The following is a 15,677-nucleotide window of genomic DNA, read 5'->3' as shown; positions in this document are numbered from 1 at the left end:
TTTACACAAATGGCTATCCGTTCGTTATTTTATTTTTAGTTATTCTCAAAGAAATTACCACCAAACAGGTTTAAAGACGGGGGACCGGGTTCTATCCTGTTTAGTCTATCCAAGACATGTTGAGCCAAAGCATTTAAGTCACGTGTTAACAACAGGGGTTTTGTTCATACTTCAGCGCACAATTTGATTGGAGAGATGCAAATTACGTTGATGCATTTGGACACAAAATCTTAATAAGTTTGACGCCTCAATTTGAAAGTACTCTCAAATTATCTTCACCTTTGAAGTAGATGGCAAATAGAAACCTTGCAAACGCCCTGAATTTAAATACTTGGATAATGAACAGAGCACGATTCAGCTTTGATAAAACCTTGACATTTCTGAGTATTCCTACTAAAGGTTTTTTTACTGACGATGTCAGTAGGGTTAGATTCAAGATGGGGGATGACTGGTACCCGCTCCGTAAGAGTCAAACACCAGAAATGTGATGTTTAATTCATTGACAATAACTCCTAAAGCAATCTGTGATCACTGAAATTTTGCAAGAAAAACCAAAGGAAAGAAGCACCGTTTAAAAAATCCGATGATCTAGAGGCAGAAAAAGAGTTTTATTCATTAAGGTATGAACGACGTTTTCGTATAAAATTATGTTTTAGTAAGAAGATAGGGAAATGTTCGATCATCTCAAATTTTGTTGTCTCCTGATCTTGGACAACTCGGTCAGGAATTAGATGAAAACTGGAGTGTGAACTGAAAAATTTCCTGGAACTCTGTTATGACTTGATTTCAAAGTATCCTACGAAATTGCTGTGGTAGATGGTATTTTGAAGACACAGAAGAGGTATCTAACTTTCAAACATTGCCAGGAGGGTTTAGTTCTGCCCGATATAAACCATATAGAAAACAATAGTCAAAACAAGTGTTATTTCCTTTAACATTCCTTCCCAAGCGGAGGTAAAATGAAGTCTAATTTTTGATATGTTTTAACTCTTCATTTACAAGATACATAATGAAATTGGGCTATGCATGGATTCTGTGGTTGGCTTTGGAAATTACTGTCCTTGTAAACGCAGATTTGTCTTCAGACTCGTCCAAAAGAGGTTTGTAATCATAAGTTTGTGACCATATATTCCGTGCTACTGGCAAATAAGTGTGTTTTATTTTGGTGACTTGCACAAGAGGTTCTGCTCTCACAGACGTAAAAGTGAAAACGATCAATTGTAAATTTAGACGTTTTGAGTGTTAGCCCTTGGACTGATGCCTTCCCTTCTTTTTAGATGATTTACTGGGTCTTGATTTAGGACTGGGAGGTGATCTCTTTCATTCAAACTTCGGAAGTGATCTTCTGAAGGAAAACGTAAAACAAGATGACGCACATTTGAGAGCGGCGTTTCCTGTAATGGATGCCTTCAAGGAACACACGCTACTGTCGGCTGATGATCTGAAAGAAAAAGTCGAGAATAGTTACTCAGATAAAGATGGAATCCGTGAGGCGGTTGACGAAGCTTTGATGAAGCTTCATAAGAAGAAAGAAGAAGCGGCGGCTGATGCCAAAGTTTCGCACGTGCCACACAAAACTCATGTTGTAACAGCTAAAGAACTAATAGACGAGGTGGTGAAGCAGGAGATCGCAAACCATATAGACCCCAGCACTGCCACCTCTGACGTTCCGAAAGATGTTATTGATAACGACGAGTTGAAAAGAAAACTGCATCAAAAGCTGGAAGAAATCACAAGGATTGAGACGAAGTTGTTTTCTCTGATTCGTGATGTGAAAGGGTTTTTGTTGACAAAGAAGTCTGAAGAGGGGGCTGGCAGAGATGACATCGATAACGTTTCGTTTGACACTTTAGTTTCAAAACGTAGCGAGATTCCATTCAACATCAATCGATTCCGTGATAACACAAGTTTGGTGGAGGACTTTATCCGTGATGCTCTGAAAGACGACTTCACCATTAATCACAGTGCTCTCGGTGATATAGAGAATGAATCAGGGGACAACAGCGACGCCAAACAAGGGGATGCCAGAGATTTGCTGGGGAAAGAAGAGACAGAAAAGGCGTTGCTTAAAGAGGCAATCCCTGGGGAGATCGAAGACATCCCTATGTCGAGTTTAGAGCGGGAAATTGACGAAAACGACTCGGTTGCTAGTGATCATGGGATTACTCGTGACGCTCTTGTGGAATCTCCGCTGTCAGATTTGGATTATAAGAAAGTTACTGGCAAGAGATCCCGGCATTTTATTTCGTAGAGATGGCAACGACTGCAACAACATCTTCGCCACAATCTGTCACTTACACTAAAGAGAATTTACTATATGCGTATCCCTTGGTAGGTTGTGTAAGACTTCCGATCTCAACGGGTCAGTGATGGCGGGATTTGAAGAGTCGCTTCAGAAGTTGTATCTGTACCTTAAGTAGGTTCATTACCTGATTACCACACTAAGCAGGGTAAAAAGGGAAAAGAATTTAAAAGGCGTTGCACTTTGTTGAAAGAGAACAGATTGGCCTCGAGACTTCATGCCCACTTAGTTAACAATTGTGTTTGAAAGGGGCTCAACCTTCCGAAGAGAAACGTTGTAACAATTTTTGTAGTGTTATTGCTAAATTAATAATGCAAGGCTAAGCAAGGTGGTGTGTGTGTAAGTGTGTGAGTGTTGGGGAAGAGGATGGGAGGGGAGGGAGGGGAGTCTGACCTGGAAGGTCTTACTTTGAAAATGTAATTAATCATTACGACATAGGATCCTAAAATAACAATAAATTTAATGAAGGCGCTGGTGTCGAATTCTTTTTCCCTTTCGTTCGGTGTATGCTCTTGCAATTTGAGCTTAAAAATGCAAGTAAGGTTTCGTGAGATTATTTTCACGGTTTGGACCATGTAAAGAGGGTTCTGTCCTTTCCAGCTCTTTCGATAAATTATCTCGCGACACTTGGTTTACATAAGATACGTTCCAGAACTTCACCATGTAATTCCCATTTTACTTTTTATTCATAAATACTTGCCTGAAATTTTATAGTTATAATATAACAGGTCCAATTATATATCAAAATAATTAATAGAAATTGATCTGTTCTGTGTTTGCTTCAGCCCACGGCTAACGCTCTTCAAACAGTTTTTAAGTTGATGATGGCTGCACAGTCACTCTGTGTTTGTTTTAAAATGCACATACAAGCATGTTGTTTTACTCGTGACCATGTGTGGATAAACTTCCGGACTTACTGATCCCACAGAGAGAAACAACCGCACACAAAGAAAAGCCAAACAAACAAGAAAAAACTATCACGAAACGCGTTCGCGACCTCACAATGCGAATTCAACGATTAACATAGAAAGCGACATATTCTCTGCATCGTCGTATTACATTAAAATATATATTCATTTATCCTTGTCTGCAATTTATTTTTCTGTTTTTCTGCTCGAGTTACCTTAAACTAAAATAAGTGAAAACTGAAGATAAAAATTAGACCACGACGAATAATCCTCGATAGGGTTTTTCTCAAAACAATTTCATGTTTCTTACAAACGGACACAAAAGTGAGTGAGTAGACAAATGCAGGGCTTCGCGCAAAATAATGATCTCAAGCTCTTGCTATTTTTCCCCTCTGCCTCAGACTCTCAGATGACAGTATTTTGTTGAAAGGACGAATCTCAAATGGTCAAGGCGTGACAACCATCGCTAGATTCTTCCGTCACATTTCTTCCATTCCGATCGTTGTTCGATTTCAGCAAGGCTTCGAGATGGTCTTGAATACTCTGTAATCTGTCAGCTACGTGAGGCATAAGCAGTATCCTTAGTTTCTCTTGCGCTGAAATTGGTATTGCTGCCAAGGACCACCACAGCCAGGGGGAACCATTTGGTGATAGAAGCAAATGACTATCAGATGGGGGAATAGGTCCTAAAGAGTTCTCAAGACAAACTTTCTCGTCATGAGGTAATGCAGCCAGCCATCTCTTCAGCATGTAATGGCTTAACGAGTTGCGCCATTTCAAATGCAGTACCGCATGGTAGTCATCGATTCTTGCGTCTTCCAACCATTCCACTTTAGCTTTGGGGCAACCATCCGAAATATTTCTCGTAACAACACGGAATCGTTGTTTCGGAATTGCTTGTACCACCAACTTTCCGGTTGGGAAGCTTTCGGTAGCCTGTATCTCGACTATTGTTCCATGATCGGTGAAGCCTTTCTCTTCGTCAGGCAAACATATTCCAAACATTCGGGAACCCCATTCAACAGAACGCCGCACCATGACTCGGTGGGAGGGATGAGACAGCGTAAGACGTATTCTCCCCTGTGGAATTACTACGGTACAAACCAGTATTGGCACCTCTACATTCTGATCAATACCTACCCTGAAAAGAAAAAAAAATGAAGTAATTTGAATGTCTGTAATCAAGTGAACTTAATAAAGCTTAGCAAATGAAAAGAACTCCTTCGAGGAGAGGCGAAATAAGGGCAAGCAAAAATGCCAATCACTGCTATCACATTGATCTAGTCCGATAATAAATACCACGATAATCTTACGAGACGTTTTTCTAATCTTGCTTTCGAGGGTTTCTTGGAGAAAATAACTTCAGCACTACCGCGAGACACATTTTAGCGTAAGGGCCCCTTACGCTAAAATAATTGAGATTCTTAAGTATTCATCGAATATCAAATAACTTTTTTTTCCTTGAAGAATGAAATTATAAGTCTTCATCAGGAATTGATTTAAAAACCCAACCTACGATAACATGGGATATTGGTATGTGCAAAGGAAGCGGAACTTTGTACCGAGACAAAAACCCCTTTACTCACTCATCCCTGCCAACTTTGATGAAATGGTCTTTAAGAAATCTGGCATAGAAATGTCAAGCGAACGGTAAAGATCCACTGATTTTATTTGAGACAGGCGATCAGTGAGCTTTCTCAGGGCAGACTACACAACATTTCAAGGTTGACGAACAGGAGGTTTGATTGACACCCAAAACAAAGAGGATAATATTTGCTGGAGTTATAAACAAACTCCTGTTATGAGTAAAATAACCGGCATTAAATTTCCGGACCTGAAAAGATAATGAAAAACCTAAAATGGTATATTAGAGTATCCAAGAGAAAATGGTACATAAACACAAAATGTCGGTTTTCATAGGGCACTTAGGTTCACTGAAGGAACACAGACACCCTTTAAGTTGCACAAAATAAACAATGGTCACCAGAAACAAAAGTTTGGCACAAAGGCTTCTGAAAATCGGTGGAGCACGATCCGAGCTACTGAACCGGATCCAGACACAGTTAAGGGAAAGTAAACATGCCAATGATATACGACCCCCCTTGGCTTTGAAGTTCTTAATAAAGTAACTATCAACTGACACATGAAGTGCTAATTGTAATTATTTGAGCGTAAGGTCACCGCTTTCCCTTTCGAGAGAGTGTGTCGGTCGGTCGGGCCAAAAACAGAGAGGGAAAATCGACAGGTGAGCCTCAGTTCGGAAAGAGACTAAATGTGGACTCTGGAAAAGTAGGCATGTGCAATTTCTACTCAAATGTCAGTGTTGATTGTCTATTCACTCAACAATCATATTTTGGAGGTCAGACAGCGTGACGGGTATTCTTGTTATTATTTCCCACCCCCCTCCACCCCACCCCAAAGGAAAAAAAAAGTGATGACCTTAGTAATCTTACCTTGTCCACATCTTCATTTCCTTTGAGTGAGATTGTTCTCTCTCACGGTATGGCTTCTCTAGATAAATTCTCAGCAATTCATCCAAAACCAAGGTTAAATTCCAGTTATTGGTTTTTGAATCAGTCAAGATTGTTCCACAGCTTGGACACTTAGGTGCATACTCAAGACTTTCCTTAATGCACTCCTTGCAAAAGGTGTGACCACACTGGACTGTCACAGGGTAAAAAAGTAAACGTCCACAAATGAGGCACTGTAACTCAGTTACTTCGATAACGATAATCTCCTCGCAGTTGTTTTGAGCAGTCCCTTGGTCATCGCTGCTTTCTTCCTCTGAGGAACTCGAGCTTTCAGTGATGTCCGTTTCTGATTTTACTTCTTGAAGTTCATCTGCAGCAGTGTTACTTGCAATATTTCTAGCAGCAACCTTTTCCTCAAGTTTCGTCAAAGTTACTGAGGTAAACAGTCTAAATAAACTTTCAGTTAACTCGTCGCGACGAGGCATGGTTGGATTCAGGGCAGCACAGCGAAGAAACTGCAAGACTGCATCGTCCAATGATTTTATTTCGGTTAAAATTTTCGCTTTTCTGTGAAAAGCATCTGGTAAATCTGGTCGTAACTGGCAAGCACTGCTAGCATCTCTAAGTGCTAAATAGTGCAGCTTTAATTTCAAGTAGGCATCACTCCGCAGACAGAGGCACTCATAATCTTTTGGTCTCGAGTGGAGAGCGACTGAAAACGTTTCCACTGCTTTCTTCGCACATTGTGAAAGTAACTGACTTTGGCCAAGCTTCTTTGCTTCCGCGCTTATCCCTCCGTCGGGGAACAGTTTTCTTATTATATCGGACAAGATACTATTCACTGACCGACTTCCCTCATTGAATAAATTATTTCCACAGAGAAGGCAGAAATTTAACGACCTCTCCGAACTGTCTCCACCGATCAACTCCGATTTTCTTCGGAGGCATTCCTGACAAACAGTATGACCACATGTTAGAGTGACGGGATTTTCAAACAAACATGAACACCACGGACAATGAAATATTCTTCTAGCTGATGATTTGATCTGTTTTATCCACGTGTCGAGTTCTTTCCTAATATTGTGAGCTTCGTAGTCCATCAGCACATCGACAAGAGGAAATAGAAGATCTCGGCATGCTATGTTCCTACTGTGGAAAACATCAAAATACGACAGTAGAGTGTCTTCTAGGGTTCGACCATCGCTTGATGTCTTGTCCGACATTTTGATCGTCTTCCTTCTTGATGTCGTTTCTTTCGTTGATAACGCGTGGAAAAATTCTCGTCTTTTCCACTGAAAAGCGACTGAGAATTATCACTTGCCCATTTGAGAAAGAATCGAGTCAAAACTCACCAATAAATGCGAATTATCGTTTACAGAAAATTTCGAGCAAACATTTCGACTTAGGGAGACCACAGCTTGCTTGTTAATAAAGTTTCATAACAAACTTTAGAGCCAGTTCCGGCAGCGTGAAATTTAGTCACGCTCTTTGTAAGCCACGTACTCTACCCAGGTGAAAAAGACAGAATACCAACATAAAAAAAGAGGAAAGTAGTAAGTGAAGATTTTACGACACCTTAGGGCGCAGAAAAACTATATTTCCAAGCTTAAAATCATTCCTGGAACAATCGCGAGAAAAAAAAGTATTATTTTTCCTTTTTCTTAAGCTTGTGTGTCCTACCCACCCCTCCCCTAAATGTTTCTATGTTATTGTTATATAACAAATTTGAATAGCACGTTCTGAAATCAGGTGATTGTTTCAATTTCGAGTTGGCAGGAGTTAACCAAATATAATTTATAGAAACTTATAGAATTATTCAGAAAAAGTTTGTGTCTTAGTGAATTGGCTTGGTTCTTGTATTGTGATGTTCAGTTTGAGTTTTTGGGGGTTTATTTCTCAATTTGCTAATTCATACCGGCCAGACTCACGCGTGTAACACAACACTGATGCATGTTTACTTAGCCAGCGGGGGGAGGGGGAGAAAGAAAGAGAGAGAAAGAAAGGGAGATAGACTGGTGGATAATTTCAAGAGAGTCGGGTGAGTCGGGTCAGGCTGTACGGCTTCAACCTGTTACAGAAGAAATCATCGATTTGTTATTCGCTCAAAACAACAGATTGCGTCAGCACAGTGGCATGTTAATCCTGAGTTAAGTATTGATTCCATGTCAGCTTTGTACTATTGGCGAAAGTATATTGACAGATGTGACAAATACGTTTGCGGCTAATGCGAAACCTTTAGCGGTTAGTTCCGAAAAATATTTTCTGCTTCTGTGTTCACTTTCTCCAATTTGAGCAGAGTTCAGTCAAAAATGAACTCCACTAACAGTAGAAAACGTTGCCAAAGAGAGTTGACATTTTCTTAGTTGTCGCAGAAATATTTGCCATATATATCAACATAAGCTACCACTATTGATATCCATTAAGAGCTAGTTTACATGGAAGTGGATGACCCTAGGTGAGTGAGGTAACCCGCCTAACCATGGTGCAAAAATAGCCTGCGTTTACATACAATTTTACTACCCCGGGATGCCGCGGTGAAGATTCTCAAGGTTGCTGTCACGCTTGTAGGAGTTAAGATGTCACTACCGCGACGTGTAGTAAAACGTTACCGAAAAAACGCAACCTATTATCCACTAAGATTTTCGATAATGGCTCGAAGCGTTAGCCGTTTCTAACGGTACGACGTCTTCACTTCGGCATAACATGTGAACGTAGTAATAAGTTCAAAGTAAGAACGTGAATTATTATAAATTGATGTCGAAGTAGAAGTTGATGTTTTTGTCGTTTTAGTTCTGATTAGGACGGCTAGGAAATGTACAAAGTACCAAAACACACCAGTTTCGCTTATTTGTTTCTTTTGTAACATGAACACGACTCAAACTAGGCGGGTTACCCTACTCTGCGACGTTTTCATGTCAACTTGTCAGCCCGGCTGACTGGAATACCCTACCCGACAGACAGGGTAACCCACCTAGGCGGGTCACCCCACCTATGAAGTAAACGTGATGAAGATAAAGTAAAAGATAACATGTTGCGCCCCCCCCCCCCCCTTCTCCCCCATGTAACCATGCCCTCGATGTCTTCGCTTGCACGTGAAGATATTAATAGCGCGTCACGCAATATAATGACTAGGCAAAAAAATGATCTTGGTTTCTAACTTGATTTTCGAACTTTACCCTGGTATGAACTATTAATAAACCCTACCACGGAACGATTTCGACTGTAAACTGATAATAAGTACTTTTGTTGTCGAATATGAAGGTTTTTAGGCTAAAATTAAGACGTTTTTAATGATGTTAAACGCTTTTATCACTGCAAGTTTTACAACGACACATGGGTCTATGGTCGTGGGTCCTCGTTAAACACACACTCTGGGTTCTGTTCGAAACATAGGAAACGAGACTCCCACGCGAAGCTCCCATGCGAGTCTCTCTTACACGAGCAAATCACTCTTAGGTGCACTCATCTTTTCCCAAAAACAACTTGAGGCACATGAATGATAAAATCTGCCTTTTATTTTCTGCTAATTTTCAGTCAATATAAATACAATCTAACATGCAAAACTTGGTGACTAAAATTTCTGACACAGTAGATTTAAATGGAGTGTCTGCAATTCAAACCACTGTTATCAGAATTCCTAGTCACAACAAACTAACAATAAAATTTCAAAGCAAAATTTGACGCAGCTATCCATTCGTATGACCAGCATGTAAAGGGTCCGCTTACTTTTGTGTCTAATTGGCTGAGTACTAAAAGCGATGTCAAGCAGTAACAAGGCGCAACAACGGACCGATTTCGCTCTTGAAATTTAAGTGAAGAAAAAATTCGTAAACTCTTATGATCTGCTAGGGCAAATTCATAAATAAATAAATAAATTATAAAAATGTTCATCCATACTTAAGGATTCTCTTCCCTGAAGTTAACTCTGATGAAAATTTTTCTTAAAGGAAATAAACTGATCACTGAATTCTCACAGAGTAAGTAAGAGACAAATACATCACAAATTTTAGATCACCTAACAAGATTTGGGTTACCTCTCAGTTAACCCTGTTATATCGCCTCAGGTGGCTGAGACAACCCTCCTCATCGAGACAACTTTATGGACAGTTTACAAAGCGTTATGAGTTGTAGCAGCCGTCCCCTAAACAGTCTCTCTCATGACAGCTAGCCAGGTTACATACTAGACAAAACTAATTCGAACCGTCTCGTCTTGGGAAGGTGAGCCGAAGCATTTATATGAGAAAAAGGTGTCCTGACCGACAGGGTTACCCTAACTGCCGAAAAAACTAGTCCTCCCCTTTTTCAGAATTGTTTGAATTGTCTTGAAGAAATATTTGGAAAGTTAGGTCAGTCAAAGTAACTCTCAAGGAGCGGGGGTGGGGGGGGGGGGGATAAAGGTAGGGCTGTCTCAGGTTCCCATGGACTCTCTGTTATAGTCCTTCAAGGGTTTTAAGCGTAAAAAGTAAAAAAGTAATGAACTCCAGAAAGGGATGCTTGAGACAACTTAACTTTGCGGGGCTTAGAAGTTTTCTATTTTCGTTTTTACTGGTGAAAATGTTCTCACTGGCTTCCAAGTAGTTGTTAGATCAATCTACTTAAAGATGCAAAGTTCAAAAGTTCTCAATATTCCACAGGCGCTAATTCTCGAATCTCACCCCGATCAAGAGTTCTAAGAAGCGGCGAAGACTTTGAAGCCGCTCAGCCAGTGACGTCATCGACAGAATGATAAGTTTAGCTTTATCTTTCAGTGGGACAGCCGCCAATCCCCACCACAGCCAGGATGGACCGTTAGAGCTGGGTACTAGTTCCTCAATGGCTGGCATGGAGCCTATTGCGTTTGTTACGCATGTCTGTTGTAACGGTGTCATAAGAGTAAACCAAAGTTCTAAAGTTCTATAGCAGTCGACGTTCATCGTCTGGAGGTCTGGATCTTCAGAATATGATTTGGGAATTTCGTCTTGGAGCCATTTTATTTTCGCTGTGTTATAACCGTCGGTCGTGGATCGGGAGACAACACGAAATCTTCGCACCGCCGTAGTTTCAACGATGGAGCGGCCATCAGGCAGAAAACTGACATTTTCAATGCGCAAAATAGTTCCGTAATCAGAAAATTCCTTGTCTGGGTCCTCAGAAAAAGCACACATTCCGAACATCCGGGAACCTAGCTCCACGCATCGACGGATCATAAGCTGGTATCGCGGTTCAAAGATATAGAGCGGGTATTTAAGACTTGGAAAAGCCAACAGACATACAAATATAGGCAGTTCTATATCTTCGTTAACACCAACTCTGTAACGAGATTCAAACATAACATCACTAATGAAATTTAACTCGTTCGAGAGGGATGGAGATCCAAGCAAAGCTGGCTTACAGCATCTCTCGATTGGCTGCACTGGGAGTTTATGCACGAAGACCTCATAAGACAACGTCGAGCGAATATTTTCAAATTGTTCAGAAGCGCTGAGTTTGACATTAATTTGGGAAACCTTTCAGTAGAAGTTTAACTGGAAGACAGGAGAGGCTAAGCCTGAAAGGAGCAAGGGGGGAAGGGTTGGAATTTAAAAAAATAATTTGATTTTTTCAACAACGTTGCCAATGATTTAATGTAAATTGGCCATCCTGGTGAGATTCTAATACAGACCTTTCGTCAGAGCGAAAGACGAAGGGCTAACACTCGAAACGTCCGTTTAAGAAATTCTTTAGGGTAGCCCATTCACATGATCAACTCAATTGATAAAACTAAATTAATTGTTATAGCACCTAGCGACGCAGAACCAGTTTCTTTAGAAACTTGCCACCTTAAAATAACATTGACACGGATTGCAGACGTCAATCTTGAAAAAGAAAGGCCAATTTTTTTTAAAACGCAAAATCAATGATCCGGCCCGTTTAAAACAGATTTTGACACAAATTAGGGTCTCTAAACTAGTCGAGGATGGTTCTTGATGAGGCACTAAATGGTATCTAATGCGACACAACACTCTCACGAATACACAGTCTGACTAACTGAATAAAGTTGATTAGCTTGTGTGTAATAACTTACATGTCGCTCGTCTGTGGAGATTTAAAAGACGTCCTATCGTTGAAACACCGTCGACCGTTGGGTTTTAGTGCAGGGAAAGGATGAAAAGTCAACGATTGAAAGTGGTTTCAATATTAAAAGGACGCCAGAAAAGCATAGAAAGGGAACACCCGAAAAAATCCTCCGACTCAATTTACATATCATTTAATGTCTCTGAGATACCTAGTCTCTAACAACACGAGAAAATACAGAACTATTTACGATTCAAAAGTTTAAGACTCTCCCTAAATTATGGAGACAAAAGAAATCGCTTTGAGAGTAAGACACACCACAACGAACATGATCACTACTAAATTTGTGCATCTTAATTGGGTTCCAGTGTGAGCGTTTATTCTTCTCACTAGTAAGGGCTACGTATTACTATGTATCTTGCCTTTCTTACGTAAACGTTGTAGATTGTGGTGTAATTTTTGAAATAGCTTTCGATTACTAGAAAATTACATAACCTTACGGAAGCCCTGAACATATTACATAACTAATTTGAGGATTCGTGTTGCCGGCACAATTATGTTTCCGTTCTTTTGTTAAATATAAGCTCCTGCCAAGGATTTCACACAATAGGATGCTTCTATCACTAAACAAAGAGTTCAATATATTTTACAAGGAAGATTATAAAGAGTTCTCTGGCAGTTTGATTGCAATGCAATTGCTGCTTTTGAAAAGGATGGTAATAAATTGAATGAATATGCCGCGGCTGATTATAAAACACTGTATTGACTTTGCGTGCGTCCTGCCATGTAGTGTCATCTGCGATAGATATTTCTCAGTGTGATACGGGTTTTAGCAAATTTCATCGCCAGTAAGCATAAAACTCGCAGATGTTAACATCTAACTTCGAGGATAACTACTGAAAGCGCTTCTGCCTAAAGCTTTATTTCCACATAGAGTATTCATTTTGAAACTTTTTACGTCGATTTAATATCTTAATATTCCGAAGGCCACATGTACATTAGCCTAAAACTCTGAACGTTTATCTTAAAAAACGGAAGATCAGTAGTTTCGTTAAATTCAGCTGAAGCCAGGCTGATCAGGGAGCAGTTAACACTTCACGGATCACGTTGAAACTACTTCGATTAAATCTCAGACAAAACTTCCAAAGAAACTTACGTAAAGTCAAGCTTTCCTCCTCTAGTTTGATTATTTTGTAATACAAACAAAATCAGTTGTCTCGAATTAAGCTCAAACATCACGAAACATCTACACCATGGGCGATAGTTAGAGAAGGCAGAGTCTCCTTCACAGCTGTTGTTTGGCCTCGTCATGCATGCTTCTTGTACATCATTTCACAGTACACTACATAAAGTGGTATTTTTCATCGAGGTTCCACGTCCAAAATCAAGCGTGTCATAGCAATAGTAATTTTCCCACGTTTTGAAACACGTGTTTTTAAAATCATGGTAGAAAAGCCGGGTGAGGAAGTTAAAAACGTTACATAATTCACGAGAATTTTGCTTTCACTTTCCACTGTCACTAAGCACTTCCTGACAGAATCATGAAACAAATAAAATTTATGACTTAGGGAGAATCAAGACACATTTTTATGACAATCCGAGGTAACCCACATATTTCTAGAAACAGTTTCCGGGCTATTCTTTGTAACAGGCCTTTCTGTTTCTCCTAAGAAACGCGCGAAGCGTGAGAAATGCGATAATCGAGCCCTCTAGGCGAGAAGCGTGAGAGCTCCAGCCGAGGGTAGGGCGCGAAGTGAAAGCGAACAAATTTAGCTAAGAGCAGAAGAGGTGTAAGGCTGCTTTACTTGAAAGAAAACAAAAACTCACCCCTTCCAACGTGACTTTTCTTCTATGAAGCTCTTCTCTCTTTCAGCGTATTCGTCAGCAAAGAATTTCTTCACAGTCTCTTTAATGATCACATTAACTTTAGTGTTCCTTTCAACTCCGCAGTTCAGGGCACGACGACAGCATGGGCATTCTGATCTGTAATCGAGCCCTCTTTGTAAGCATGTTCTGCAGAAGGTGTGTCCACAGGTTGTAGTGACTGGCTCATACAGAATGTTATAACAGACTTTGCATTCCAGATCTTCAAGCTCCCTCACGGCATTAGCCTCACAAAGTTTAGTAGAATTCGAAATGAGCTCTGTCGAAGATTTGAAATACTTGGATCTCCATTCTCGAGAGCAGAGGGAACAACTATCAGAAGTGTCTTCAATAGGACGCTTTAAGGAAGATCCTTTTTGAAGAAAACTGTGTTTAAGAGAGTGATCATTTGTCTTGTCTGTGTGAGGGCTCTGACATGCACTGTTTCGGGTTAAACCTCCCAAATGGTCACCAGGTAAAAGCTTTCTGCGTGGGTCAGCTCGTTCAGAATCCAGCGTATGGGTCAGACAGGTGAGCAATTCTGACCGAAACCGCGGGTCTACCATAGGATCTAGTGCTAAGGCGCGCGAAAAACTACTTGAAGCAGCGTAGTAGTCTCCCACTTTCATCAACACCACTCCCCTCTGATGAAAAACGCTCGAAAGAAAGGGTCGTAAATCACAAGCAAGGTCAACATCTTCCAGGGCCTTTTTGTATAGCCCCATCTGTAAGAAGGCATGGCTCCGCAATTTTAAAGCCGTCACCTGTTTTGGAGACTTGTTTAGGACGTCCGACACGCTTTCAACGATTTTTTTCTGGTTACCCTGTGGTTCACGTCGAACGATTTCCTCTAACTGCTTTACTTCTCGTTCATACTCGTCGGGGAACCATTTTTGAATCAATTGTGAGACTAGGACATTTATCGATAGATTATTTTCATAATTTTTAGAGCCGCACAGTTTACAGTAGACAGCTGACACAGAAATTTCGCCGACTGGAATAATACATGTCTTGCATAACGTATGTCCACAGTTCAGTGTAACCGGCTCGATGTAAAAACATCCGCATAGTGAACAAAGAAATTCTTTCTCTTCTCTTTCGTCCACGCCTTTAACAGCCCTTTCCTGCGCTACGATTTGCCTTTGAAAGTCCACCAACTTGTTAGCAATAGGTGCAACTGATTGAGCGCCAGGTACTTTCACCGTCACTTTACATGCGAGATCTCTGATATCGGTGTGTAGCTTGTCGCTTAATTTCCACTCTCTCGATCGAAGGTCGTATGGCTCACGAATCTTCTTTTCCATCGCTGTGAACCTTCCAAGTCTTTAGGACTTTCTTTTATCTCCTCTGAACCAGGATTATCAATTTTTAGTCGAGTTGAGTTGATTTGGCCATACCGTGAATGATAATCGATGGTTTGAATGAAGTCACCAAACAATAGAATTGAAAATCCTGAACTACACACTACGATCAGAAATGATATTCAAAAGTAGAAACCATCTAACCTCTGGTTTACAACAGCGAAAAAATCTTGATCACTCAACGACCGGCAGCCATAACTTTCCTCCAAACAAGTGAAATTTGACATGACCGGCTTTCTACGTAATTGGTAGCACTGGACTCACTAAAGCTAGATTGTTTGAATATTATAACAAAGAGGACGTTACTAGATTATGTAATCGCCGCTGATACATTCACGTGTAATCTTCACGCGATAGCCCTCTTAGTCACCCTGATATTCAACGTCACGATTCGAGCTCAAAAGCAAGAGATATTGAAGAGACATACGTTTAGCAATATCAAATTGTTTCTTTTAAGCTGTTCACACAAATTTCCAGCTCAAATTTCCAGCTCAAATCTCCAGCGCTTTTCTTTTATTTCTGTGACTAGATTACGTAATAACCTCTCAAAAATCTGCCCTCACGTGTAGATGCACATGTTACAGACAAAACAACTGAGAAAAAAAAAAAGAGTGAAATAATTGATGCCTTGCTTTCGCTGTCAGATATCGAAAATTAAAATAGAAGACACAAGGGTTTTGGGAGCGTTCTAAATTGTAAGAAGTATATTTCGTATCAGATAAAAGATTATACTGCGTTA

The 15,677-nt window shown here is 40.4% G+C and overlaps 3 protein-coding genes across 3 annotated transcripts; 1 reads left to right on the top strand and 2 right to left on the bottom strand.

Moving 5' to 3' along the window:
• Window positions 1-166: 166 nt before the first annotated feature.
• On the top strand, window positions 167-3,382 carry LOC113669511 (uncharacterized). The gene is made up of 3 exons (XM_027185560.2): window positions 167-620; window positions 1,003-1,100; window positions 1,278-3,382. The coding sequence occupies exons 2-3, from the start codon at window positions 1,010-1,012 to the stop codon at window positions 2,249-2,251; spliced, it is 1,065 nt and encodes a 354-aa protein (XP_027041361.2). The 5' UTR covers window positions 167-620; window positions 1,003-1,009; the 3' UTR covers window positions 2,252-3,382.
• Window positions 2,970-6,924, bottom strand: LOC113669510 (LON peptidase N-terminal domain and RING finger protein 3). Its single transcript, XM_027185559.2, has 2 exons — window positions 5,664-6,924; window positions 2,970-4,351 (listed from the first exon to the last, which is right to left on the bottom strand). The coding sequence occupies exons 1-2, from the start codon at window positions 6,902-6,904 to the stop codon at window positions 3,649-3,651; spliced, it is 1,944 nt and encodes a 647-aa protein (XP_027041360.2). The 5' UTR covers window positions 6,905-6,924; the 3' UTR covers window positions 2,970-3,648.
• A 2,252-nt stretch (window positions 6,925-9,176) lies between these two features.
• On the bottom strand, window positions 9,177-15,449 carry LOC113669484 (LON peptidase N-terminal domain and RING finger protein 3). Its single transcript, XM_089190441.1, has 2 exons — window positions 13,542-15,449; window positions 9,177-10,970 (listed from the first exon to the last, which is right to left on the bottom strand). Exons 1-2 carry the CDS (start codon window positions 14,879-14,881, stop codon window positions 10,319-10,321), a joined length of 1,992 nt encoding a protein of 663 aa, XP_089046567.1. The 5' UTR covers window positions 14,882-15,449; the 3' UTR covers window positions 9,177-10,318.
• Between the last annotated feature and the right edge of the window lie 228 nt (window positions 15,450-15,677).

This window comes from Pocillopora damicornis, chromosome 12 (genome assembly GCF_964200805.1).
Source record: "Pocillopora damicornis chromosome 12, jaPocDami1.2, whole genome shotgun sequence".
In the NCBI taxonomy this organism is placed as follows: Eukaryota; Metazoa; Cnidaria; class Anthozoa; order Scleractinia; family Pocilloporidae; genus Pocillopora; species Pocillopora damicornis.
Note: the sequence above shows the minus strand (reverse complement) of the source record. Positions and strands in the feature narration are given on the sequence as shown.